This window comes from Chinchilla lanigera, unplaced genomic scaffold, assembly GCF_000276665.1.
Source record: "Chinchilla lanigera isolate Chin_1 unplaced genomic scaffold, ChiLan1.0 scaffold00040, whole genome shotgun sequence".
Classification (NCBI taxonomy): domain Eukaryota; kingdom Metazoa; phylum Chordata; class Mammalia; order Rodentia; family Chinchillidae; genus Chinchilla; species Chinchilla lanigera.
The window spans coordinates 7652089-7677583 of NW_004955441.1; the positions used below are offsets into that span (position 1 = coordinate 7652089).

Consider the following 25495-nt stretch of genomic DNA (forward strand, 5'->3'; position numbering starts at 1 on the left):
GGCTACTCATGTGGCGTTAAACCATGGACTAGCACCCAGGGGAAATTTGATTTGAGAAAATATTTAAATGTAGTTTAATTTCTTCACATAGATAAACATGTGCCTCACATGACCATTTGGCACACACATGCCGTTTCTTTGTTTTTGTTTTTTTTTTTTGTTTTGTTTTTTCTCCGGTACTGGGAACCGAACTCACGACCTTGCGCTTGCCAGGCAGGCCCTTTTGCCGCTGAGCTAAATCCCCAGCCCCCACATGCCGTTTCTTGATATGTAATGATGTGCTGAAGAAGTCCATGAAAAATTTAAAGACATCCAGATGGCCAAAGTTTCATTTGTATGCACCTAGTGAACAGATTCTATTCTAGTAAGAGGTCACTTTTTTCCCACACAAGTGCTTATTTAGTTCTGATGTCACCTCTTTATATGCTGTTTTGATTATATGAAGTATGAGATTAACAACATATAATTATATACTTAGAAGTTATTAATGAAACGTAGAAGCTCTACTGTATTCAAAAGGAATACAGTGTATGTATTAAAGGGAAAAATCATATAAGTATATCTTGGAAAATATCTATACTTCCTGTGGCCAGTTTTAGGAAGACTGAATGATTTGCTGTAACACAATGCATACTCACATGTTGCCTGACAAGCAACTACTTATGAGTTTACATTCTTGGATGCAGAAAGGATGTAGGTAGAGCAACACTAAAAATGTAAGAAACAAAATAGTGAAATGGAGGAACACCCGCATTTATTTCAGGATTGTGAGACAAACAAATATTCTGGCTCTATAGTCTCTTGGGGCATCAAAAAGATAATGCTATGTAACCAGAGGGTGGGCATGTGCAAGAGTTGAATGCTGGGTGTCTACTTTCTTTTTTTTGCAGAGGATACCAATTGCACAGTTGTACCTTTTTGGTCTTTATTTCTTCAAAGCATGAAAACAAAAAATGAAGTAGATGACAATGAGAAGAGAGAAAAAACATCCATAGAGAATATTCTGTATCACTAGTGGTTAAATCAGAAACAATTAGAAACTTTATTTGTCTGTGTCAATAACGTGTACCATTGAAAAGAAACAGCACAATTAGTGCACTTTCCCCCTAAAGCTGTGCACAATACACACAAAATAAAATAATCAAACAAATAAAATGAAACAACTTTACACAACTATAATAATTAATAACAACCCTGAACAACCAGAATCATATTTTCCCTATAGCATGAAAGCTGAAAAGGCAAACCAACCAAAAAGCTTCAAAGTTGAAATTGACCAAGAGCAAGAATTTCCGAAAGTCTCCTGTGAGGATTTGCTATGGGATTATTAGAGTCCAAAAATGGCTAAAAACGAGTGCAAAATCTTTCTAGTGTTTAACACCTTATATCCCTTGACTATATTTACTTGGTGTTTCTAGGCTAGCTTTCTATTTTCTAATCTTCACAAATGGGGATGTGGATTAAAATGCACTCCTACGTAATGCAGTCACTGGTGACAGTTGGCCATGATAGGACAGGGGTAGCTCATGGAAAACTACCATTGCCACCAGGACAAAAGTGGATTAACTGCGTCTTCTTAGTGGTGCAGCTCACTGAGATTGCCTTTCTTGGTTTAAATGGGGAATAGTACATATCTGCCAGTTGGCCAAGGACACAGAGGTTGCTTTTGTCAAACCTAAACTTTAAAGAAAATTATAGCTACTGGGCAACTTTCTCGGTATAGTTTTAAAGTGTTTGTGTTCAAATAGTTTCATAATGTTTTCCTTGCAAGATAAACTGTGTCAGTATGGCTGTGTCCTCTTTCACACATGAAATAGCAATCACATTCACTGTACCCCCACTGGGGGCAGGTGCCTGGGCTATCTTGGTCATAACTTAGTCTCCAGGAAGCAGCATACTATGTGGCATATCGAGTGTGCACCCCGCCTTCAGTTAAATGTTTATGAAATGAAGAGGCATGATTACTGAGTGGAAGAAGAGAAAACGTCTCAGCAGTATTTCTTTCTTAAGTATCTCTGAATCAACACGAGGGTCAGGGGTGTCTTCAGCCTGAGATTCTGCAGAGACAGTGAAGTCCCTGAAAGGTAAGCAAAGCCATTCCATTTTTCCTCCTTAGTGGAATCAATACTTGGGAATGTTAGGTTTATCCATGCTCTTTGGTCTTTTGAAACAGAAAGAGCTGTTCCTTTGAAAGGGTTCTCCTTAGTCACAAGTAGAGGGACAAACTTTGAAAGGCCATCAGTCACCCTGGCTTCTTTCCTACTCAGAAACTACTGATATAATTCGTAGGGTCTGGACTGGATGATGAAAAAAAAACAGTGCTCAAAATAGCCTTTTACATAAAAAGCAATAAAACAAACAAGCCAGCACAATCTATCATCTGTACCAGACAGATCAGCTGTGCAATAAATACTTTGGGGGAAGGGGTGATGTCTAAACGGTGACCCCAAAAGCCCAGACACACTTAATGCATACACTCTTCTCCAGCGCCTTCTCTCTGCCCTTCCTGAATGAATGGCTGACTTAGAGGCCTCTGATGTGTTCCACATGGCTAATTTTCCATGAGGCTCTTTGAGTTTGCCTGTTCTCTCAACAACTTTCACGTCTCTCCACAGTTATTGCTTCTTGGAAATGAATGTGCAGGTTCATGAGCAATAAGCCATTTTCTTCTTTTATCCCTAGTGATCATCAAACTAAGGAACAACATGAAAGTAACAACGCTGGTGAAATGAAAACTCACTTATGTCTTCAATGTCCAATCAATGTTTCTGAATGGGAGAACAGTATATGCTATACTCTACTATATACAGATACGCTTTGTTTTGTTTTATTGGTTTTTCATCCATGCACTGTGTAACAGGTATCACATCAACATTCCCAAACAGGCACATGAAAAGGAGCAAATGTTCAGTCAGGACTGGGACAGGGTTGTGCAAGCCATGGATGCTTTGGAAAACAAAACTGACGGACAATCCCAGGCGACAGCAGCAGCAACATGGGACTGGGGTACGCACGGATGCAGATGGAAAAGAGTGATGTGCTTTTAGGATGGGATTATTCTTCCGGTTTGTATGGAGGGCAGGTGGGCAGGAGGAAGGGGGTTGGGATGGGACTCCTGGGGGTTTAGCTGGACTGGAACAGATAAGGGCTTTGCTAATCACAGTCCAGAGCTAAAGAGCTAAGAAAAAAAAAGGATTTTGCATGTTCTTGGGAATCTAGGCACGTTACCCCTGTACCTGTGGAACAAGAGTGCCAGGCACCATATCCCTAAATATGAGACCATATGTAGGACCATCACTTTTCCTGGCTCCATTCCAGCTCCCATGCTTCTCAGAGGCAGCTTCACCTCTGTTCATTTTTCGGAGGTGAGCATGAATTTGGTGATAGAATGAAGTTGCGCTTCTTTCTTCTTCATGCCGGGATCCTTCCTTAATCCAAAGGAATTTTTCAAACGTTTGGGAGAGGTGAGGGGAATCTTCACGGTGATGATCTTTTACACCAGACCCGTTTACATTTGGATGGGTCGTCATGTCTTACAAAGGAGAAGCAAAAACCCTGACCCTCCCGACAAAACAAAACGAAAAGCAAAACAAAGAACAAAAAGCCAAATGTCAGCTACCTCACCAATCCCACGGAAAGGAAGTCAGAAACAAGAAAACAAATCAAAGCCTTCACCATTTATGAACGTGGAGAGAGGACAGCTCTTCTTGGCTGAGCTGCAGAGATGGCCCTGCCTCTGTGCCTTGTCAACATGATGATGCCCAGGGGAATGGGAGGTGATGCTTTCTGACTTCGGCCCTAGTACAGAGTATGCCCTTGAAGCTGGATTCCATCAGCAGGTAAGTGAACATGACAAATGTCAGTTTTCTCTGTTCATTATACATAATTTTTATGTATATATATGTATATATATATATAAATTTACTATATCGGATTGTTCCTTTAGAAGCCTTTTATGTGGCAGTAGGCCTCCAGGGAAGAGAAGAAAATGTACAAGAGCCACAGGAGCACAAAGAGGCAGGACGTGAGGAGCTTGGCAGTCCGGGGCCCACCCAGCTCACCTCCGATTTCTGGCCTCCGCCGGTACAGCAGCACCCCCACATTGATGAAAGCAAAAATGGTGAAGAGAGTGACAGAGAAAGCTAGTGTGCCAGGGGACACTTTGAACTGTTCCCCATTGGCCGCGTGGTAGATGGCAGCAATGGACCAGGCCACGCCGATTCCCAGGAAGACATTCACTGCGTTGCTGCCCGTGACGTTACCTATGGACGCGTCTGCATACTGGTCCTGGGTGGCTGCCACTTTGCTGGCAAAGGTGTCTGCGGAGAAAGCAGAAAAAGACAATCACACTCACTTACCCCTTTAAAGACACCCATAGAGTGCAGGGAACTTTAGCACTGTAGTCTAGAATGAAAGTCTGGGTGTAAACCCGGTGACCCGGGGTGGGTGGTCAGAAGAACAGGGTCTAGGCATTAGAAGCCAAGCATGGGGTGCTGGCTCTGTTACCGACAAAATTATGTTTATCAGGTTCTTTGTTTGAACACTGAGTTCGTAGGGCAGCATTTTTCAGAGCGCCACGGCAGCCCAGCCGCTTCAGCATCAAGATGGCGTCCTTTTAATATTACAAGGCTCCATCCAGCTACCTAGGGTCATAGCTACTGGAGCTCAGAAGTCTATTTCAGTAATATCCCAGAAGATTCTAGGCCACTAATGATTGAAAAGAGCTGGCAGAAGGTATCACTGAAAGACACTGCTTCAGATGAGAAAGATGTCATGAGAGATTCTCAAAGATTCAAGAGCAAGCCAATAGTGGAACTACAAAGAATCAAAGTATAATAATTGATATTTGCCTAGAGCCTTTCAAATAAGAAAGCCCAGATTTACCTAAATGACTGCACAGATGAGTGAGATGACGAAATCAGGCTTGGAGGTGATAAGTAACGAGTAGAAAGTCATACATCTAGGGAGAAGCCAGGTTAAGCTTTGAACACTGGCTTCCTGTCTTCATGAGCCACGGTTGTGCATCATGCTGTCTTACCTTTCCCAGTGCCAGAGCAGTCAGTGAGCACCCTCCAAGCTCTCTGCTCCCTAGAAATCCTGTGTCTTTTTGTAAACACAGGAAACTCACAGTTCACTACAGGGAGCAGGAGAGCCGCAACTTACACATCTTGGCCAGTGGAGCACAGAGGTCTCAGACCCTGCCTGCCAGCTCATGGCGTGATCTTGGGCTTCTGCTCCTACTCTGTGAAACAAGGTATTGGTGTACAGGGTATATAATTTGTAAAATGCCTTTTTATGCCTCTCAGCAGACTTTGTTATTTTGGAAGGACAATGTAAATAGTAGTTTAATTGAAAAGTTGGAGCGGCGTCTGAAACAGCCCCCTTCATTCAGCATGTACACAACTTGACTATGTGACGCTTAGTTACTGACCTTAAAGTTACCTTTGCCAGCTACTTTGCATATTCGATTTACAGTGGATTTTAATGATGACCACGATGATCGAACTCTCACGTGCAAAGTCAGTAGTTTCTAGGACTAAATAACTGTAAAGTGCTCTATTACCTGCTCTGAGCTCCCTGAAGCTGCTGGCGTGCTCTGTTATTATCGTTCTTTCTTGGTAAACCTACAATTGGGATATTACACACAGCTCGAAAATTTATATCAGCCTTTAGGTTCTCTGCTTTCCAATGGCTAAAGAGGTTCTTCCGGCTGTCCAGAGGCTATGCATCTGCAGCAGCATCACGTTCTTTCTGACAGGGAGTTGATCAGCCCTGAGGGCCTGTCTTACAGAACCTGACCTCTGTCTGTAATGGAAAGCAGATTTCATTACTCTTTTAAAGAAGCTAAAGCAAACACTGTTCATTTCATGCCAGGCACTATGCTCTGCAGGTTGTGTGTACATTCTAACTCAGTCCTTTCAGAATCCTGACGGACTAGGTGTTACTAGTCCCTTTTTATAAGTTTGGAAACTACGACGTTGTGATGTTATGCTTCTTGAGCAGGGTCTTAGTCAAAAGAATGAGAATTTAAAAATCAAGTCTGCTTCATTTCAGAGCCGATCCTCCGTGCATACACTTTCCCCTCCCAGGAAGGCTAACGGCTTCCTTTCCATTCAGTTGGTTTCTGTCTTGCTTCATTCTTTGTGCTCAGAAAGTCTGGACCTTTGCCTTGCTTATATTATGGCAAACATAGATGAAGGAAGACATAGGCAGTTTGCTAATCCACCTGTCTCCATTTGTGCGGCCTTGTGCACCTACAATGCACCTTCCCGCCCCTTCAGGATGATGAAAGAGATTGGTAAGGAAAAGCAAAGCCAGACAAATCTTGATGGTCTTTTGCAATTCGTTATTAAGAGTTATCAGGAGCTGCTTCTGCAGCAGCTTCAAAATAATGAAGCTGTTTTGCTTTGCTTTCTTTAAGGACAGGAAATAGAGCAAGGAAAGTAGCGGAAGAAGTCTAAGGCAGGAGAAAGCTGCTTGTTGCTTAGCTGCTGCGGAGGAACAACTGAGGTTATTCTGAGCCGACGTGGCTAAGAGCACTGGCTGGTGGTGAGCAAAGGATCGCCTCAGGTGGGGTGACTGGGGGAGGAGCTCTTCCCTCCTTATGTAGCAGGGGCAGGTGACCTGACTGTTCCATAGCACAAACCTGACCAGCTCCCCTGGAACAGGGAACATGATACACTGTACTTCCGGGGTGGCCTGTCCCCACTCAGGACCCTTGGATTTTCTGGAGCAACTTCTGCTTCTGCCCCAGAAGAAAAGGAGGCACAATGTCAAAGATTCCTGGGTCTGACACACACACACACACACACACACACACACACACACACACACCAGTCCTCTAGTGGGAATGGGGGTCATGTCAGATCTCTAGCAAGTTCCTTTCTTTCAAGCCAGTTTTTTAATAGCCTATTTAAGTGAATATTGCATGAAAGTTCTTACTTGTAACAACAGGTTCCTATTTTTGAATGCCTTTTGCTGGCATGCCTAAAACTTAGGAGCCACAATGGCTGGCTTGTCACATAAATAATGCATGTTCTGGGCCTCTTTGAGTCTGGCAAGTTTTGTTTTATTTACTGGGGTTATCTATCAGGCCTTTAGTCTATTTTTTATAATCAATTCAAAAGTTGTACAAAAAAGGTAAGAACACATGCAAATCCAAAGCATTAACCTAAACTCCAGCAAAGATAACTCTGTTTTCCAAATGAAGTGGGATGGATTCTCCCCAAATTGCCTTTTATTGCTGTTCTGAGGCTTAGTGCGTAGAGTAACACGCACATGCCAGATGCTGGGCAATGCCAAGTCCTACCCTGAACATTAAGCCTGTAACCAACCCCTGTCTGAACAAGTCGAAAGCCATTCCCCAAAGAAATTCCAAGAAATAACTACTGCCTGGGTTTGAGAGGGAATATATTCATATTCAGCACGCTTATTAAATACAAAGATACAGGAATCAGATTTCCAATGTGATAGGCATATATTGAGACACTCTGCCAATTTTATATATATAAGTTTTCCTATTTACATTTCCCAGGGCAGGCTTCTGGTAGCCATTTTTAACTCTCATCTTGAATTGTAACAAATTTTAGATTAGTTGTATGACCTCAGACTTTGGGTCCTGTCCTCTTTGTACATATGACTATAAATCAATAAAAGAAATTTTCTTAAGAGGAAGCATGGTTGGAATTAAGCCACATCTCACAGAGTTAGGAGATAATTGTTCTCTGTGGATCTATTTCAAGTTCACTGTATATAACCTTGGCTGTATCGTCTGGTCAACATGTAATAATACCCTCCCTGTTCCTCTGGGAATTTTTTGAAGATTGAATTTATCAAATTTTATAGTTATATGTATATGAAACCTTAAACATCCCTTTTATAAAAAGAGGTCATTCTTACAGCCTTCTAGACCAGGCATAGGTTTTTGCAGAATCGAAAGCATAGGTTTTACCTTGCTTTTGATTTTTTAGCATGCTTTGAGGTCTATCTTCCTTCCTCTTAAGTGATGTGTACTCAGGCATTGTTATGGTTTATGTCTGTGTGTCCCACCAAAGCCTCATGGGGCAGGCTTATAGAGTTTGATTGATTATGGGTGTGAGAGCTCCACCCGCCCTGGGGTGGATAGTTTGCATATGTAAGGGAGAGAAAGAGGCTGCTTGTGGCCATTCCTCCCTTTTAGTGCTTGTTGTTTTGCTGTGTTCTGCCATCATGAGCTGTAGCCCTCTGCCATGTGCCACTCTGCTTTGTAACCTGCCAAGTATGGACTACAACCTCCACAAACTGTAAGTGAAATAAAACTTTCCTTCCTTAATTTTGGGCATCAGGTATTTTGTCCCAGCAACAAGAGAAAAGTAACCAAGACAGGCATTGACAACAGAAGTGATTTTAACTGGAGTCAGCCTGGAGATAGACATATAGTTGCTTCCCTCAGTACCTGTGAATTACTAACAGTTCAAAGGAAACCCAAAATGGGCAGAACTTCAAGGTGTGATAGTTGAAGAAGTCTCCCTTGGGAGACAGCCTCGGTTCTTCCAACTATCTGTAAGTTCTTGGGTAAATCACTCACAGTTTTAGGTTTTACTTTCCTCAACTAAAATGACAAATTTAGATTAGAAGATCTCTAAGGTGCTCTTTAACTATTGTGTTTAAGTGGTCCGTGGAATATGCCAAACTCACTAATATGTGTTGGTGTTATTTTTTTCTGTAGGAGTGTGTACATAACAACTATTCCCTCCCCGCTCCCGCTACCGGGAATCAAACTCAAGACCTTGCACTTGCCAGGTAGGCTGTGCTGCTGAGCTAAATCTCCAACCCCTAACAATTCTTATTCATTAGTGTTGACTCATGATAGTTAGTATCTTTGCTTTTGAAAAAGCTTCTTTCTGCACAGCAAAGGAAACAATCCACAGTGAAAAGACAACTAACAGAATGGGAAAAAAGTTTTGCCAGCTATTCCTGATAGAGAACTAGTGTATAGAGTATACAAAGAACTAAAGAAAACCTCTCAAAACAAATTACCTAATATAAAATGGGCAAATGAATTGAATAGATCCTTCACAAAAGAAGTAAAAATGGTCTATCAGTACTTGAAAAATGTTCATGAACTTTAGCTATTGGAGAAATGAAAAATCAAATCAGAGAGATTGTATCTCACTCTCAGTAAGAATAGCTCAAGAACACCAAAAACAACAAACGTTGATGAGGATATGAAAAAAAGAACTTTTGTATACCGTTGGTGAGAATGTAAACTAGAACAACCACTGTGGAAATCATAATGAACGTTGCTCAAAAACTAAAAATAGAAATTCCTTTGACTCAGCTATATCTGTCCTAGGTATATTTCCAAAAGAATTAAAGGAATCCTATTGTAGTGATCACATGCATAGCCATGCTTATTCACCCAGCACAATTCACAAAGCTAAAGTCTGGAAACAGCCTAGATTCCTATCAAAAGACAAATTAATAAAAAAAATGTGATTTATATAGACAACAGAATACTGTTCAGCCATATGGAAGAATGAAATCATGACCTTTGCAGCAAAGTGGATAGATTTGAGAACATGTTAAAAGAAGTACACCAGACACAGAAAGTTACGTGTCACATGCTTTCTCTTATATGAAAATTCCAACATATATGGATTGAAAATGATCAAGATTGTATATATGAATATTTGATCTAAGTGAAATATTTGAAGGTCCTAGGAAGAGAAAAGGGCCCGAAGATGTTGCATTGACCAATCTGTGGCAATATTTATGACATTAAGATATCTTTTTCTTTTGAACAATTGGTTAAGAAATGTTGGCAAAATTATCTCCTTCACCTCACTTGAGCAGTCATTCAGTTGTGGGAGGGAAGAACGTGTAAATGGTGGCAGAGATGTCAGTGCTTCCAAGGCGGTGTTTAGTGTCCGTAAAGTTTGTACACTCTTGGCATCAGAAATATCTGCAGAGCTTTATTTTGAAAAATGTACATTTGGAGCTCTAGCATAGACCCACTGAATCAGACTGTCTGGCAGAAGGCAGACAGAGAAATACCTTTTAACAAGCATCTTACATTATTCCCCTTTGCATCAAGGTTAGAGAACTCCAGTTCTAAGGCTTGATATGGGAGGAATTACTCAAAGTGCCCACAGTGTAGAGGGGGCTTGTCGGGAAGAATAGATGTTTGCATTTCAGGGAAGCGGCTAACTGAGAAATCAGGTGCAGCTGGTCTTTATTAGAAACTCTGATGCCCTCAGATATGGTGGTCGCTTTGCTCATAAAATAATTTGAATGGGCTGGGTAGAGCTTCTGGGGCTGCCTAACTTCTCCCACTTTGAATTATATTATGATCTTAGTTTTTAGACCCTCTTTCAGCTGTGCTGAAAAGCCATGGGAGCAGAGAAGAATACACAAATTATTAGTGGAATGCTAACTCCTCTACTTAGAAGAGAGAAAGTAGGAGGCTACTTCCTAGGGTCTGAAGGAAATAATTGAGTATGAATGGCACCTAATGTCGGCCTTGGAACTTAACAAGTGCTCAATATTATTAGCTATCTTTTAAATACAATAGAGCAGAGAACCCATGTGTGCAGGGAATTCTGCCTTCTGTTCATGATTCTTAACTTTTGGGAAGTATAACATACTTTAAAAAGGCTTACTAACCTTGTAATCTTGGACAGTGTGATAGTAAATACAATAGGTTAAATTTGCATGGTTTCTGCTATATGAGAAAGCCAAAATATAAATTATTGAAAGAGAAAAATAAAATATGATAGGAAGCAGAGAGATAGACTTTGTGCAGATGGGAAAGGGATTCGAATGAGACAGAAGTGAAGATAGGGAGGGCAAAGGGAAATGAAAATGATTTTAAATGCAATATGTATTTGTACCAATGGGGCAAAGCACTTAAAACTTCTGCCCATAAAAATTTGTCCCTGAAAAGAGTGAACAAGCCAATGAGACAACGACATGACCTATTTCTAGAAGGGAAGGTAATGGAGGTAGATGAAAAGCTCAGAGTCATTGCTTCTACTCATTTTTATCCCCTGCTACAAATCAGAATCAGCAGAATAACTTTTGAAAACACCAACTTGCAAATGCTACTCCAAGTTTCTGCTTTATTGGTCTAAGCTGGAGCCACAGCACTGACAGTTTTGAAAGATCTTGGAACCAGGTTGACGTCTACTAAGCTCCCAGCCCTAGTTTTTTCATCCCTGTATGGAAAACAATGGCACCTCTACTAGATTAACCAAGGCAGTGCAGTATGGAATAAACGTGGCATATAGCTCAGCAAAACCACCTATTTTGGCTATTAAGTAACAAATTATTTTTCATTTTCTATGATAACTTGCAGTTTGCAGAGGCACCCCTGGGGCTTCATTTTCCTATTGTGTATCTGAAATCCTGCTAGAGCTTAAGTTCAAAGAAAGAGATTAATTATAACTAAAAGAAAACAGTAATGAGAGCTTATTTTTCAGGAAACATGAGAGAATAAGCATAAAGCAACACTGCTATTTGACCTGATTTCCAAACTGTAATTTGTTTTCTTTTTCTGTTTTTGCTTTTTTTCTGGTACTGGGAATCGAACTCATGACCTTGCGCTTGCCAGGCAGACGCTGTGCCGCTGAGCTAAATCCTCAGCCCCCTCAAATTGTAATTTGATACATGTTGTCAAACAGGCGATGCTCCCTTCCTTAACAGAGCTAGAATAGGATTATCACAAATGCCCCAGGAAGGATCCAATCCAAGGTTCTTCTTCCTTGTTCTCACCCCTAGGTTCATGGGATTTGTAAAATTATCTAAACTCTGTGGTTCTAATTCTTTGCTGTCAAATAGACATTCTGAATCTTTCAAAGAACTCTGATAGTTTATATCAGATGGGAATTATTTGACCGAATTGCTTGATCATCCTACCTTCTGTCTCTGGGCCTGTAAAGGAGCCCTAAGCAACCTAGCTGGTTGCAGAGAAAAGCAGCATTCTTGCACCCTGGTTGGCTCTTGAAACTGGATTAATGTGATCCCGGGGTGGACCAGATTATGTGTGCTTGGCAGGCTTGGAACCTTCACATTAGGAGTCCTGCTTATATCTTGGCAGAAATGAGAAGTGTTATATAAATTATAGTAATTGACTTACAGATGTAATCAAGTAAGGGAATGAGGTTGACTGATTTGAAAGAAGTCTTCTGGTTCTGAGAAGAGACACAGGGTAGCAAAAGAAATTTTAGGCAACAAGAGCAAAGCAAGAGACTTTATAATATCTAACTTCGAGCTATATTACAAAACAATAGTGATAAAAACAGCATGGTTCTGGAATGACAGATATTTAGGTCGGTGTAACAGAAGAGGATACAGAGACATCCCCTCCCACACACATTCAGCTATTTGATTTTTGACAAAAGGGCCAAAAGAATATATTGGAGAAAAGAGCCTGTTTACCAAGTGGTGCTGGGAAAACTGGATATCTGTTTGCAGAAGATTGAAACTGAACCCATATTTGTCACCATGTATTAAATTAAAATCAAAATGGATGAAAAGTCTAAACCTTAAAACAGAAACATTGAACGTTGAACCTATTAGAAGATAAAATAGATAAAACAGTTGATGACATAGGTTTAGGAAAGGATCTTGTAAACAGAACCTCAGTTGCCCAAAAAGTAACAGCAAGAATCAACAAATGGAATTATATCAGATTTAAAAGCTTCTATACAGCAAAAGAATCAATGAATGGAGTGAAGAGACAACCTACAGATTGGGAAGAAAATTTTGTCAGCTACTCTTCAGATAAAGAATTAATATCTAGAATGTATAAAGAACTCAAAAAACATTAGACCACATAAAATTAAAGACCCAGTCAAGAAATCAGCAAGAGAAATGAACAGGCACTTCATAGAGGAGGAAGTGCAAATGTTCAACAAGGGCTAGGGGTGTGTGGGGGATGGGGAAGTACGTAAACGAAAGATAAACCATGTACAGGATCCTACTAACCTCAATGAATATAAACGTTATGTGTCATAAACATGATCTAAGTTTAATAGTATCAACAAGAATGAAAAGAGGGAAAAAGGAATTAGAGGAGGAGGGAGGGAGGAAGGAGGCAAGGGGGTTAAAAAAACCAAGCTATATTATGTGCATGTATCCACTCCCCAAGATGACTGCAAAATGTATGCAGTGCAAATGCGTACTAATAAAAAACTGAAAAAAAGAAGTCTTCCAATTAAACCTGATGAAGAGTGAGCTGGATGATGACTGTATGAAAGTCTGCCAGGACCAGGACCAGGACCAGCTGTGAATAGAAGACCTGTCTGTTTGTATTTTACTTTCCTTCCAACCACTCTTGCTTACTTATTAATTTTACATTTCATGCTATAGCTACATTGCATTTATTTACTCATAGTATGTTTCATTGATTTTGATCCACAAACTTGCTTTGCTTATTTATTTAACCTAACAAATACTTTTTGCAAGCTTGTTAAGAAAACCCAATTGGTTCTGCTTGGCATGGAGACATCTAGTAGACTAAGTCTGAGGTTAAGTGGGTAATTCGTTCAACTAAGTCTGTGCTACTGTGTGGATAATCTCCGTTGTTACTGAGGAATGCTGGCCTTAGTGACTGCAGTCTGCAAAATCCAGTTATGGTAGCAAGGACCCCAAGGTATGGAGTGAGATCCATGCATTGAGGATGTAACTTTCAGGTAATTAACTTCCTAAGCTTCTGATACCTTATTTATAAAGTAGTGCAAAAAATTAGTAGCCACATATACAGCTGTTAAAAGAATTAAACAGGTGCCTGGCATGGTGCCTAGGATTTAGTAGGTACAAAACAAGTATTACTTATTGTGTTTTCAGAAGTTTTTTGGTCCAGTAATAACAAAGAATATGGTGATACCATTATAATCTTTTAGTATATTTCTTTTAGCTAGGTGATTTAGGGTTAACGGGCCTTATGCAGGATTACGGGAGAATAATCCTGTCCATGACATCCAAAAATGATGGAGGTAATAAAGACAACAATAGCGAACATTTAATGAGGTTTGCTAGGCTAGACATTATATATTGTTTCTCATTTAATACCCAAAAGACATCTCTAAGGGGCATATAATTATTATCTACTATCCCAATTTTATAGATGTGATAACTCTGTAAAGCCAAAAATATAAGAACTTTGCTCAAAGCCATACAGGCAGTAAGAGAGGAAGCTAGGGTTTGGTCAAAAGGAGTGCAACCATAGCCGGAGTCCAGAGTTCTGATTCCTGAGTCCACGAGGTGGTGGCGAAGTCTAGAGAAATGACACATCTTCAATTTGAAAGTAAAAGTCCAAAGAAAACATCAAGGATCTTCATCACCTTCAACTTCAACTGTAATTAATGTTTAAACAGCTGATCATTTCAAAGAAAATGAATAAAATTGTTTAACTTAAAAACATCAGCTCGACTCTTTTATTAAAATATTATATTGAAGTGGATCAGAAGTAGATTAAAAAGAAAAATTTTCCATGAAAGACTTTTCATTTTTTTTTTTTTTAGAAAACAGAGTACAGGGACTGATACAGTGATTTTTTTCATTTCCTAAATTCCTGGAGTCTTTATGCTATCTTCACCGTACATAAAAAGTAGACTTGAGCGAACCTACATTGGTAGTGGTACTGAAGTCTTGGTGTTTTAAAATCTGAGCCATGACTCTATTACTTTTATCATAAATGTTTATCTTAATAATGCCAAGGTTGTGAGGGCAAACAGTTGATTTAGTTCAGCAACATTTGGCTAATTTTGGAAGGAGAAAAAGGCAAGGCCAGTTAGGGCTAAAATAAATAGCTGAATTAGTTGTGATTTTCCCAAGCCAGCTGGTGGTTATTGTGGAGATACAACAGAAACTCCTCTCTTGCTCAAACACAACGTGGGGCTGCCCTGCCCAGCCAGCTTTTCCTCTTCCCCCTCATCTCCTCCTTTTCACCCCAAATTCTCCTTGCATTGGAGGACTGATTCTTGCCTGTACGCTTTGTTCTGTTTTTGGAACATCTCTCCTACTCAAGCCCTACTTTAGAGATGGTAAAGCCGTAGATATCCCAGGTCTTGATACAGCTAGAGATATCTAAGAAGGGACAAACTATATTATAAGTTGGAGAAAAACATAAACAAATATCCTCACTATAAACTCACCTGAAAATAGCCTTAGGGCGATATGAAAGAACTTTCTTGTCATATGGATTAGGCTGGTATGATTCTGAGTCTGGGGATGTAAACTAAACATATCCAATACGTGCCTTTGTGCTCTGATATTTACCCAGTTATTCTTTCCACACAGACATACTCCTCTTGAAGAGGTTGCTTTGTGCATTTTAAGTTCAGAAAAGCATAATCACTGTTAACATTAAGCAAATGAGGGAACTCAATGGACAGAAAATGCCACTGCAGACAACCTCAGCACTGCACTGAGGCGAATAGGGGCAGCCAAGGACAGATGAGACTTGAGTTTGTTCTCAAAAGTTCTGGCAACTAATCTATTTTGCTGTAATTAATCCTCCCACTTTGCTGTATTTGGTGTGAAATTTTCCCTCTTAACTCATTCTTACAGATTAATTTGTGATGCAAAGGAAAAGGCTTATGTGTCTAAGAAAAGCATTAAAAGTTCATAGTCTCATTGCCCTAGCAAAATTTTACATATAGGAATTCAGAAGTAATTTTACAAGTATAAAATTAGGCAAGGCATTTTAGAGGGAAAATATTTTATGCTAGAGAAAAATGAGAAACAACTGAATTATAATTTTGGGGAGATTTAATTTTTTTCTATTTTTCTTTTTTGGTGTCTCTATTTTTTAAAATATACATAAAACATGAAATTTTGTAGATTTAAAAATACACTTGATCTTAGCCAAAAGGCCAAGAAGTGATGTAGTATTAAAAGTGTTTTCAAGTCCTAAAACTAAAGATTAGAATCAGAAAAAAATAAATTGTGACATATTATGCAAGTATTAAAATCATTATGCAAAGATACATAACTAATATAGAAAAATATCCAGGACATACTATTAAATGAGTAAACAGGTTCCATAACTATATGTAGTATAAGTCCATTAGAAAATGTAGGTAAATATGTGCTATATATCTTATACACATTTCTATATGATTTATTTAAATGTTCCAGGATTTTCAGTTGTGAAAGATATACACAAGAATCCAAATGGCTAGTGAGCATGTGAGATTTCTTTTTTATTGCTTCTTAGTATTCCTATTTTATTTACAAAACATATGTATATAACTGTTACTTGTGCTATTAAAAGACTGATAAACATATTTTTTAAAAAGCTCATGTAAATATTAGAGTTTGTCTGGGAAGGAAGCGGGGTTGATCCTTTTTCTGATCATTTTGGGTGTTTCAGTAGTTAGAGTTATGCTAGACACATCCTTGGATGGCAAGCACCATATATTCCGTACAGAGTAGGTACATTTCCAAGGATATGGAGGTTGAGGAGGGGATAGTAGAATAGATCAAGAGGAGAAACCTTGGTCAGGTGTTGTTCTGGGGCTCAGAGTCAGGAAAGTGCTCAGGACAGGTTACAAAGGGAGATGAAGAATTCTAAAAATCAGCTACCCACTATGAAAGTCTACCAGGACCAGGATCAGCTGTGAATACAAGACCTGTCTGTGTTTGTATTTTACTTTCCTTCCAACCACTCTTGCTTACTTATTAATTCTACATTTCATGTTATAGCTACATTACATCTATTTGCTCCTAGTATGTTTTAATGATTTTAATCCACTAACTTGCTTTGCTTATTTATTTAACCTAACAAATACTTTTTGCAAGCTTGTTAAGAGATGGGAGTCCTTGAGATGTCTGGGAAGGGGATGTATAACCCTTGTCTGTCATTTGTACTTGGGCTGTTCCTAGATATGTAAATTGTAATGCAAATGCCACAAATAAGGTACGGGGCTCTACCCAAGCTGGTAAGACTATGCAATGAAACTGAGCTCTCCTATAAAGCTATTTCCTGTCTCTCTCCCAGACACCTAGCATAACTCCCCCTACATACTTCATTAATTCCTTTTGACAAATACAGTCTGTCTTAATTTCACAATCACACAGTTTTCAGAGCACCTCCATGGATGCCATGCCATTTGATGTTCCCAGCAGTTCCGAGGTGGGAGATGAGTGGGTACAGCTTTGTTTAGCCTCATTTTCTCAGGGGAAGAAACCAAAGCTCCTTCAGGTCAGCTGGAGCGTGAGTAGACATCAGAATTCATGTTCTGTGATTCCTAGTGCCTGGGTCCTCCAGCCTTTGGCTTATTTCCAGGATCCTTCATCCACCTGGCAGATATTACGGCATGCTGTGAATCTGATAGGCCATCTACATTACCTGACTCCAAAAGCTGCTGTGGATGAATTGCATAAATATACTGTTTAGCTTATGATGCTATGCAAACATAGTTACTCTTGAAACAATGTTTGTGTTAAATACAAATACTCTAGTGTCATGAAATTATCATTAATCATTGGTGTATTAATGGAATCATGTGTGGGATATTTCCAAGCTATAATTAATTGAGAATATTGAAAAGTTTTGGGGAGAGGAATTGGGAGAAAGATCCAGGGCACTAAGGACAGCAGATGTGGCAAGAAGTAACAGAAAGTAGCAGCTGTCAAAGAAAGGGAAAATACAAAAAATTCAAAGGTATTATTTGCAGTGGGAGGGCCAAACAAAAGTAATGCCTTCTCAGTTTTGAAGACTGGATCTACCTAGATAAGTCTATAGGGAGAGAACTAGGGGTTTAATTGTAACTTGCCAAAAATTAATGATGGGAAAAGTCAAGCTATCCTGTTAAAATGTTATCCCATGTCCACACCTAAGGCCTGTATTTTATGACTTCATAACCTGTTTTACTTTCTTCTCAACAATGGTCATCTTCATTGCTATCTGAATGTTTACCGTATTTTTGTTAAGTGCAAGTCTCCTCCCGTTGGAATGTGCACTGCACGGGATGAGACAGACCATCTGCCTGCACACCTCTCTGTCTCTGTCCACCGTGTAGAATATTATTGATAATATTATAGTGGGTTCTTGTGAAATCTTTGTAGAATAAACGGATGGAAAAGAATTCAGAACGGCCGTGAAGCTTGTGCCTTGCCATTATATCATACTACGCCTTTTACAATAGTTTTTTAAATGGTATACAATTCAATTTGAATACTTTTATCACTAGGGTACAGGGAAAACTACCACCTTATTAGATGAACAAGAATGCCGTGCTGCTTAGGCTTTCTAGTTAGCTATGGGCATTGTCTGTCAAAACACAGTCTTTTATGCTGAATATATCTCGTTACTAATATTCTAATGTAGGTGCAGCTCAAGGGTAGAAGCTGAGAATCTTTACTCTCAGGACAAGAATACTTGATATGGGACAAGTCATTGAAGTCAGGCTCTTTTCTGTTGTTTTTCCTTTTCTCCCTAAATGTAGAACTGCAGAAATAAAGACTCTGGGGTATGGAGTCCTTCTGATGACTTCAGTGTGACCTCCTACCAAGTACTGACTCCCCTACCCTAGGCTCCATCTGAGGCAGCCAGAGCCACAGACCCGTCTGACAAGTGAGATGGATTTGAAGTTGTGGTTTGCTATGTCTCAGGCATCTAAAGCCTTACTATATATGGAATCCTTTAGAGAAGGACATTTTCATGATCATTTCATACATTTGTGGTTATTTACTGTTTTGCAACTGCTAAGCTATAATTAGTCCTCTGCTGATCCTATTGAAAGACCCTATTGGGGATCACTTCAGTTTGGAAGTGCAGCAAATCTTTGCTTTTGGTCTCAAGCCATGACTTTTTGTACAGTGATAGCTAATAATAGCTTGCAATTAATGAAGGACCTTACCAAAAGGCCTCCTGGGCTCCGGGGTGGGGGTGGGGCAAACAAAACACACAATTCCATGATGGTACATAACAGAACTCAAATAAACGGTCATCTTCTTGTGCATAAAACATAGAATTTATAGTTGCTGAGCTAAATGAAGGTTATCATATAATGTCTATAAATCTCTTGATTTAGCATGTTTGGATCACATGCTGGAAAAGGTGGTCGAATAACACAAAGCAGTTTTTGGATTTGAATTCCTCTTTAAAAAGAAAGAACAGGGCATGCACAAGCAATACACAGCTTACGTTTCATTCCTGAGAAAAGGCAGGATGTGAGGTCTGGGTGCTGAGGAATAGGGATGGCAGTCCAGCTGGCATGGAACATAAATGCCAAGCACTATGATTTCATATCTATAATATGCACTACCCCAAACAGATATTAAAGCACTTTTAAAGCCATATATAAGATTTGCCTCTTAAATTGAGTTAACATTTTATTTGCTCTCTGTTCTAAAAATACCAATGGGCTTAAAATCATCATGCTGCTCATTCAGTGCCCATGACTTGGTAACTCAATTATGCTTTCTTATAGCCGAGTTTTCCACTTTTCAATTTAATGGCAGTGTGCAAGGAGATCATGTCGATGGCTTTTGATTAACACACCCTGGCCTCTGCATTAGACTCTAAAAGCTGTGATGGATTTGTACTGATCAGGGGCCAGCAGCCAGCATTTGTGGGGTTATGGAGGAGAGGAAGACCCTAAACTAGGTCTTCCCTAAACTTGCCTCCTTAGCAGTGTGTTGCAAATCAGCTTAACAGAACTGGAAAAACACATTTAATAGTTACACATCATTAGACAAAGGAGATTACCCTAAGATTCACTAGTACTAATGCTAAGTGTCACTGTGTACATAATTTTTTCCTCTCAGAATTTGTAATATATGAGCCAGGATTATGATTGGGAACAGGGTGTTAGGGTTCTTTTAAAAGAGGTACAAACCCATATATACATATATACACACAAAGAAGACCAAAATTATCTCATACTTTAGGTTGCAAATATCTATAGAGATTTTGTGATGAATAAATAAATGTTTCAATATCTAGCAAATCCTAACATTATATAAGAGCCATTACTGTCATATAGGGAATCCATGACAGTTGTATGTTAAAATTGGTCCTTGGGAAATATTGAGAAAAGATAGATCTATAGAGTCAGAAAATACATTAGTAGTTGCTAGAGGCTAGAGAAGGAAATGAGAATTACCTGTAAATGGCCATAAAAGAGTTCACTAAGGTGATGAAATGTTTAAAACTGCATTAGGGTAATGGGCAGCATAACTCAGTGACATTACAACATGCTACATTTCAAATGGGTGAATTTTATAGAATGTAAGTTATGCATCAATAAAGCTGCTACAAAATGCAGAGCAAGTCTGTATTTAAAAGAACAGATTTAAAAGAACAAGAGACGGGTTGAGGGGTAGAGAGGAGGCAAAGAGGATAAAAAATATTTAACATATGTTATGTACATATTCCAACTCTACACATGGGTGTAATCATTATACTGCACACATCTACTAATGAAGAAGTCAAACCATCATTATTTACAGGTGACATGATCTTGTACAGAGAAGACCCAAAATATTTCACCAAAAGACTCCTAGAACAGAAACCAAGTTTGGCAACATAGAAGGGTACAACATCAACACATGAAAATCAGTGGTGTTCCTGTACACCAATAATCCACTAAGAAAGATATTAGGAAATAATACTATTCACAACAGCCTCAAGAAAAATTAAATGCTTACGAATTAATCTAACCAAGGCAATGAAAGACCTTTACAATGAAAACTACAATGTTCTGAAATAGGAAATCAAAAAGGACATCAGAAAATGTAAAAATACCCCTTAATTCTGGATAGGCAGAACCAGTATTGTCAAAATGGCCATACTGCCAAAACTGACATACAGATTTAATGCAATGCCATTTGAAATAAGAACAGCACACCTCACAAAAGTAGAAAAAAATCCTAAAATTTATGTGAAACCAGAAGAGACCCAGGATAGCAAAAACATTCCTAGGTAACAAGAGCAAAGCAGGAGGCATCATAAACCCATATTTTAAATAATATTACAAAGCTACAGTGATAAAAACAGCATGGAACTTGCACAAAAACAGACATGCAAGTTAATGGAACAGAATAGAGGACGTGGAAACAACTCTAGGCACATTCAGTCATCTGGTCTCTGACAAATGGGCAAAATCATGCGTTGGAGGAAAGATAGTCTCTTTCACAAGTGGTGCTAGAAAAACTGTTCATATACATGCAAAGGATTGAACATAGTCCTATATCTGTCACAATGTATTTAAACAGAAATTAAAGATCTGGATATTAAAACAAAAAACACTCAATGTGCTGGAAGATAAAAACAGGTAAAATTCTTGAAGATATAGGCATATTCACGGACTTTCTGAACAGAACCCCAATGGCACTAGAAATAACATCAAGAATCAACAAATGAGATTATGTAAAATTAAAAAGCTTCATCATAGCAAAGGAAACAACCAACAGAGTGAAGAGATAAAATACAGAAAAGGAAAAAATTTTGTCTGCTACTTCTTAGATAGGGTTCTACAATCTAAAATATGTATAGAACTCCAAAAATGTAGACCCTCATGGGAGCTCTTCCCTTATGAATGGATTGTCATCACAGGTGTGGGCTAATTACTATACAAGTGGGTTCTTGATAAAAAGATGAGATTCCCTGTCTCAGGTTTTCTTGACCTTCTGCCTTCTTCCAGGACTGATGCAGCAAAAACATCTTCCCCAGATGCTGGTAACCTTGATCTTGGACTTTGTTTGCAAGACTGTAAAAAATAAATGTCTATTCTTTATTAAAAAAAAAAATGTAGACCTCATCTCCAAATAAAAGATCCAATAAAAAATGGGCAATTGAAATGAATAGAAACCTATCAGAGAAAGAAGTACAAATGGCCAATAAATGCATAAGAAAATGTCCAACATTTCTGGGCATTAAAGAAATGCAAATTGAAATAAAACTGAAATTCTGTCTTACTCCAGAACAAATGGCTATCCACAAGAGATCAAATAATCACAAATGTTGAAGCTGTGGGGGAAAAGGAACCTTTCTTCAATGTTGGTGGGAATGTAAACTAGTACAGACACTATGGAAATCAGTACGGAGATTCTTTCAAAAACTAAAACTACAAATTCCATTTGACCCATATATTCCCCTTCTAGGTGTTTTCCTGAACTAGCTAAAGACATCATATCACAGTGATATACAAATACTCATGTTTACAGTGGTGTAACTCAGAATGGCTGAATTTTGGAAGAGGCCTATATGCCCATCAACTGATGATTCAGTAAAGAAAATGTGTCATTCATACACAATGGACTACTATTCAGCTATGGCAGGAAAATTTGAGTCATATGTAGGAAAACGGATGTACCTTAAGACAATAATATTACATGAAGTAAGTCAGACACACAAACTTAAGTATTGGATGGTTTCTCTTCTATAGAAACCTAAGGTATAAATAACTGAAAGAGCAAAATAAAGGATGCATAATAAGAATCAGAGAGAGAGGGTTTTTGCAAAGGGAAAAGAAGTCTTGATAAGGATGGAAGGGGGAGGGAAAGTAAGAAGCATTAAAACATCTAATGTACATGTACCAACCCCCCAAGATGGCGGTAATCACTATGTTTGCAAAAAAGTACTAGTACAAAATTTAAAAATTGAAATAATGGAAAAAATAAGAAAACTGAGAAATGATATTTGAAATCCCTCATTTTCCTTACATTGTTATTATTCTTGCAGTCCTGGGGATTGAACTCAGAGCCTTCTCATTGAGCTACACCTGCAGTACATTTTTTAATGTTTTATTTTGGGACAAGTTTCCACTAAGTTGCCCAGGTTGGGCTAGAACTTCTGCTCCTCCTGCTTAGCCTCCCAGAGTGTTGGCATGATAAGTGAGTGCCACCACACTTGGCTCTCATAACCTTATTTTCAAATGTAAAAAGGAAAAGTAAAACAATCACCTCAACATTATTTATAAACCATTCCATAGAGACCTACACTCTTGTTAAACTCCATGGAGGAAAACGTCATAATGCTTTCGCTATACATGACTCACCTTCTTTGAAATATGCTCTAGAACTGAAAAGAAGGGGAAATTTACATTTATGCACATAACAGATGCATAATGTCAACACTTCAAAGCAAAGCACACACACACACACACACACACACACACGTATGCACGTACAAATGTTCAGCATCATGTTTCTGCCATGTGTCCTTGCTTTGGATGGCCTGGAGCAGTGGTGGTGAACCTATGGCACAAATGCTGCAGCAGGCTGCTTGTATCATGGAAAGTTCTCAAGGGTTAGCCATGACTAGCCTAGGGTATGTAACAAGGCCCAGAAAGAATTGGATAGAATATTTTTAGCTATTTTCTCTTATCTGGCGACTTTTATGGGCCTCTGTGAGTGAAGCTGGCTGGTGTGAGGTTGGGGCATTCGTCCAAAGACTCTGCAAGTCTTCAGATCGGGCATGACACATGCTGAGTATCCCTGCTCCCTGGACAGTCTCCTAGTAGATGACATTGTTGTCGTGATCCTGGTCACACTCCAGCCTTGTGCTTGAGACCAGGTGCCAATGTGGCGCTGTCCTTTGAGAAAAAAATAAATCAAGGATTGTAACTGCCAACAACAAAACTTCAAAGTATTTAATACAAACTCTGCTTTGAGAAATAGTGAAGGATGCAAATAGCTTTGAGATGAATCTTTCCCAAGTTCTTACAAATGCTTTGGGCCAGCTGCACATAGCCTATTCTGCAGTGTTTTGGGTACAGGCTAACAAGCAGTAATGGTGCTGTTTATAGAGCAATTCTTGTGAAATCCGGTGTCTAGCCTTCCTTGTTTCACTCTCTTATTGTATATTTTTGCTTTTTTGGGTTTCTTTCAACTCTAATGACATCACCTATCCTCGGGGAAGTGTGTTGGAGAGTACAGAGCTTTTCCCTTGCAGATAGTTCCTTGCTGAGGAGTTCTTTCTGCTGAGAAACCATTTGTGTCACCTGGTGCTGCTGCTCTGGCAGTGTCCCTGGGTGGCCTTGTCACCAAGCCTGAATGCTGATCTGAGGGCCCATTTTTAGCAGTCCTGACCTTTCTTGGTAGTAAGAAACTGGATGCTTATTAGAGTACCTGGAAATGAAACGCACTTGCCCTTTAGGATCCTCTTGGAGGAACTCACACCGTAGCCGCAGGGAAATCTTGGCTCAGGCTAAAGCAATTCTGTCTCCACTTCCGTTCCACTGATGTGAAATGTTAATCACCTAATTAAATGTGCACACGCACAGTAGTGGTGGCTCTTCTTGAACACTGCGACTCTCTGACTTGAAAGGTTAAGGGAATAAAGCTCATGGGGAGTCAGTGCAATTGTAGGAAGCAACTGCAATGGAATGTCCACTCTGCCAGAATCCCTAGCATAGGAGAGCAGTGAAGATGGGTCAAGCATTTACATGTTTGTGTTTTTACAGTTGCTGTGATCCACTTCAGCTAAATATTGCAGGAGGCCTATACCCGTTCATTAGTGCATTGAAACGGAGGGAAAAGAGACCTAATGTTTTTTTGAGTGTCTACTACAGGCTCGACCCAATGCTGAGTACTTTACAAGTGGACTGTAACATTATCCTCACGGCAATTCTGTGAGAGAGATTTTTATGTTACATAACTCTGGTTAAAGAACTAAGACTTACAGGAGTTGAGTGATCTGCCTTCTGGTGTGTATCATACATATAGTAAGTGGAGATTGGAGGAAGAGTTTGAACTCTGTTGTACCTGATTCTAGACCTCATGTTCTTTTATATCCCCTTGGTGCATATTCATGAATGCTTCACTAAGAGCACATGCTGTACAGTTTTTCTGAGACTGATGCTGTTAATGATTGATCTATTTGTAAACCTTGCACTGACACCAGCACATATAGGTGAAGTGGGATATGATGAAATAATTGAGCCAATGTGATTTCCTGCTTTTCTTCAAGGGAGATCAGATGACTCTGTGAATTCAGAATGACCGGTATAATTTTCCACTGAGAACTGTAAGACATTCTGTGATGTTCCCTCTTACCCCATTTCCACAGTTAAGCAAGAGCTAGACGGTGTTTACTGATCAGGCTATGGAGAGTAATCTCCAATGATACCACTTCCATCTTCCCACTTCTGCTCAGAGATCAGTGTACTGGAACTTCATTTCCGGAGCTGCCTGTAAGCCCTTGCAGAATATGACAGCTTGGGGAACTTCCTTCCTTGGACACAATCCACCCAGTACCTTGGCAGCAGAGCATCCTGGGCAGTTGGTCCACCCTGGAATCACCAAACCAGCCATTGTTCTCACACCCATTAGCAACACATGCCTGTACCGATGAACACTGCCTTGGCCTTCTTGTTTTTGGCCAGATACATCAGTACTAACTACCTTTAAAAGAGGTTCCTGAGGTTTCAGTGTTTAAATTTTTACATTCTTAAGAAGAGCTTATGGGGGGGCTGGGGATTTAGCTCAGCGGCAAAAGCGCCTGCCTGGCAAGCGCAAGGTCGTGAGTTCGGTTCCCGGTACCGGAGAAAAACCAAAAAAT

At 39.4% G+C, this 25495-nt stretch overlaps 1 protein-coding gene across 9 annotated transcripts in view; it reads right to left on the reverse strand.

The window, feature by feature from the left end:
* Positions 1-1018: 1018 nt before the first annotated feature.
* Slc8a1 (solute carrier family 8 (sodium/calcium exchanger), member 1) overlaps positions 1019-25495 on the reverse strand; it is a 384678-nt gene continuing 360201 nt past the window's right edge. For all 9 annotated transcript variants that reach the window (XM_013517579.1, XM_005390912.2, XM_005390910.2 and 6 more), the window contains one exon: positions 1019-4319. In XM_013517579.1, the coding sequence (XP_013373033.1) occupies positions 3943-4319 (377 nt within the window). In that variant the 3' untranslated portion in view covers positions 1019-3942. The remainder of the gene's footprint in view (positions 4320-25495) is intronic.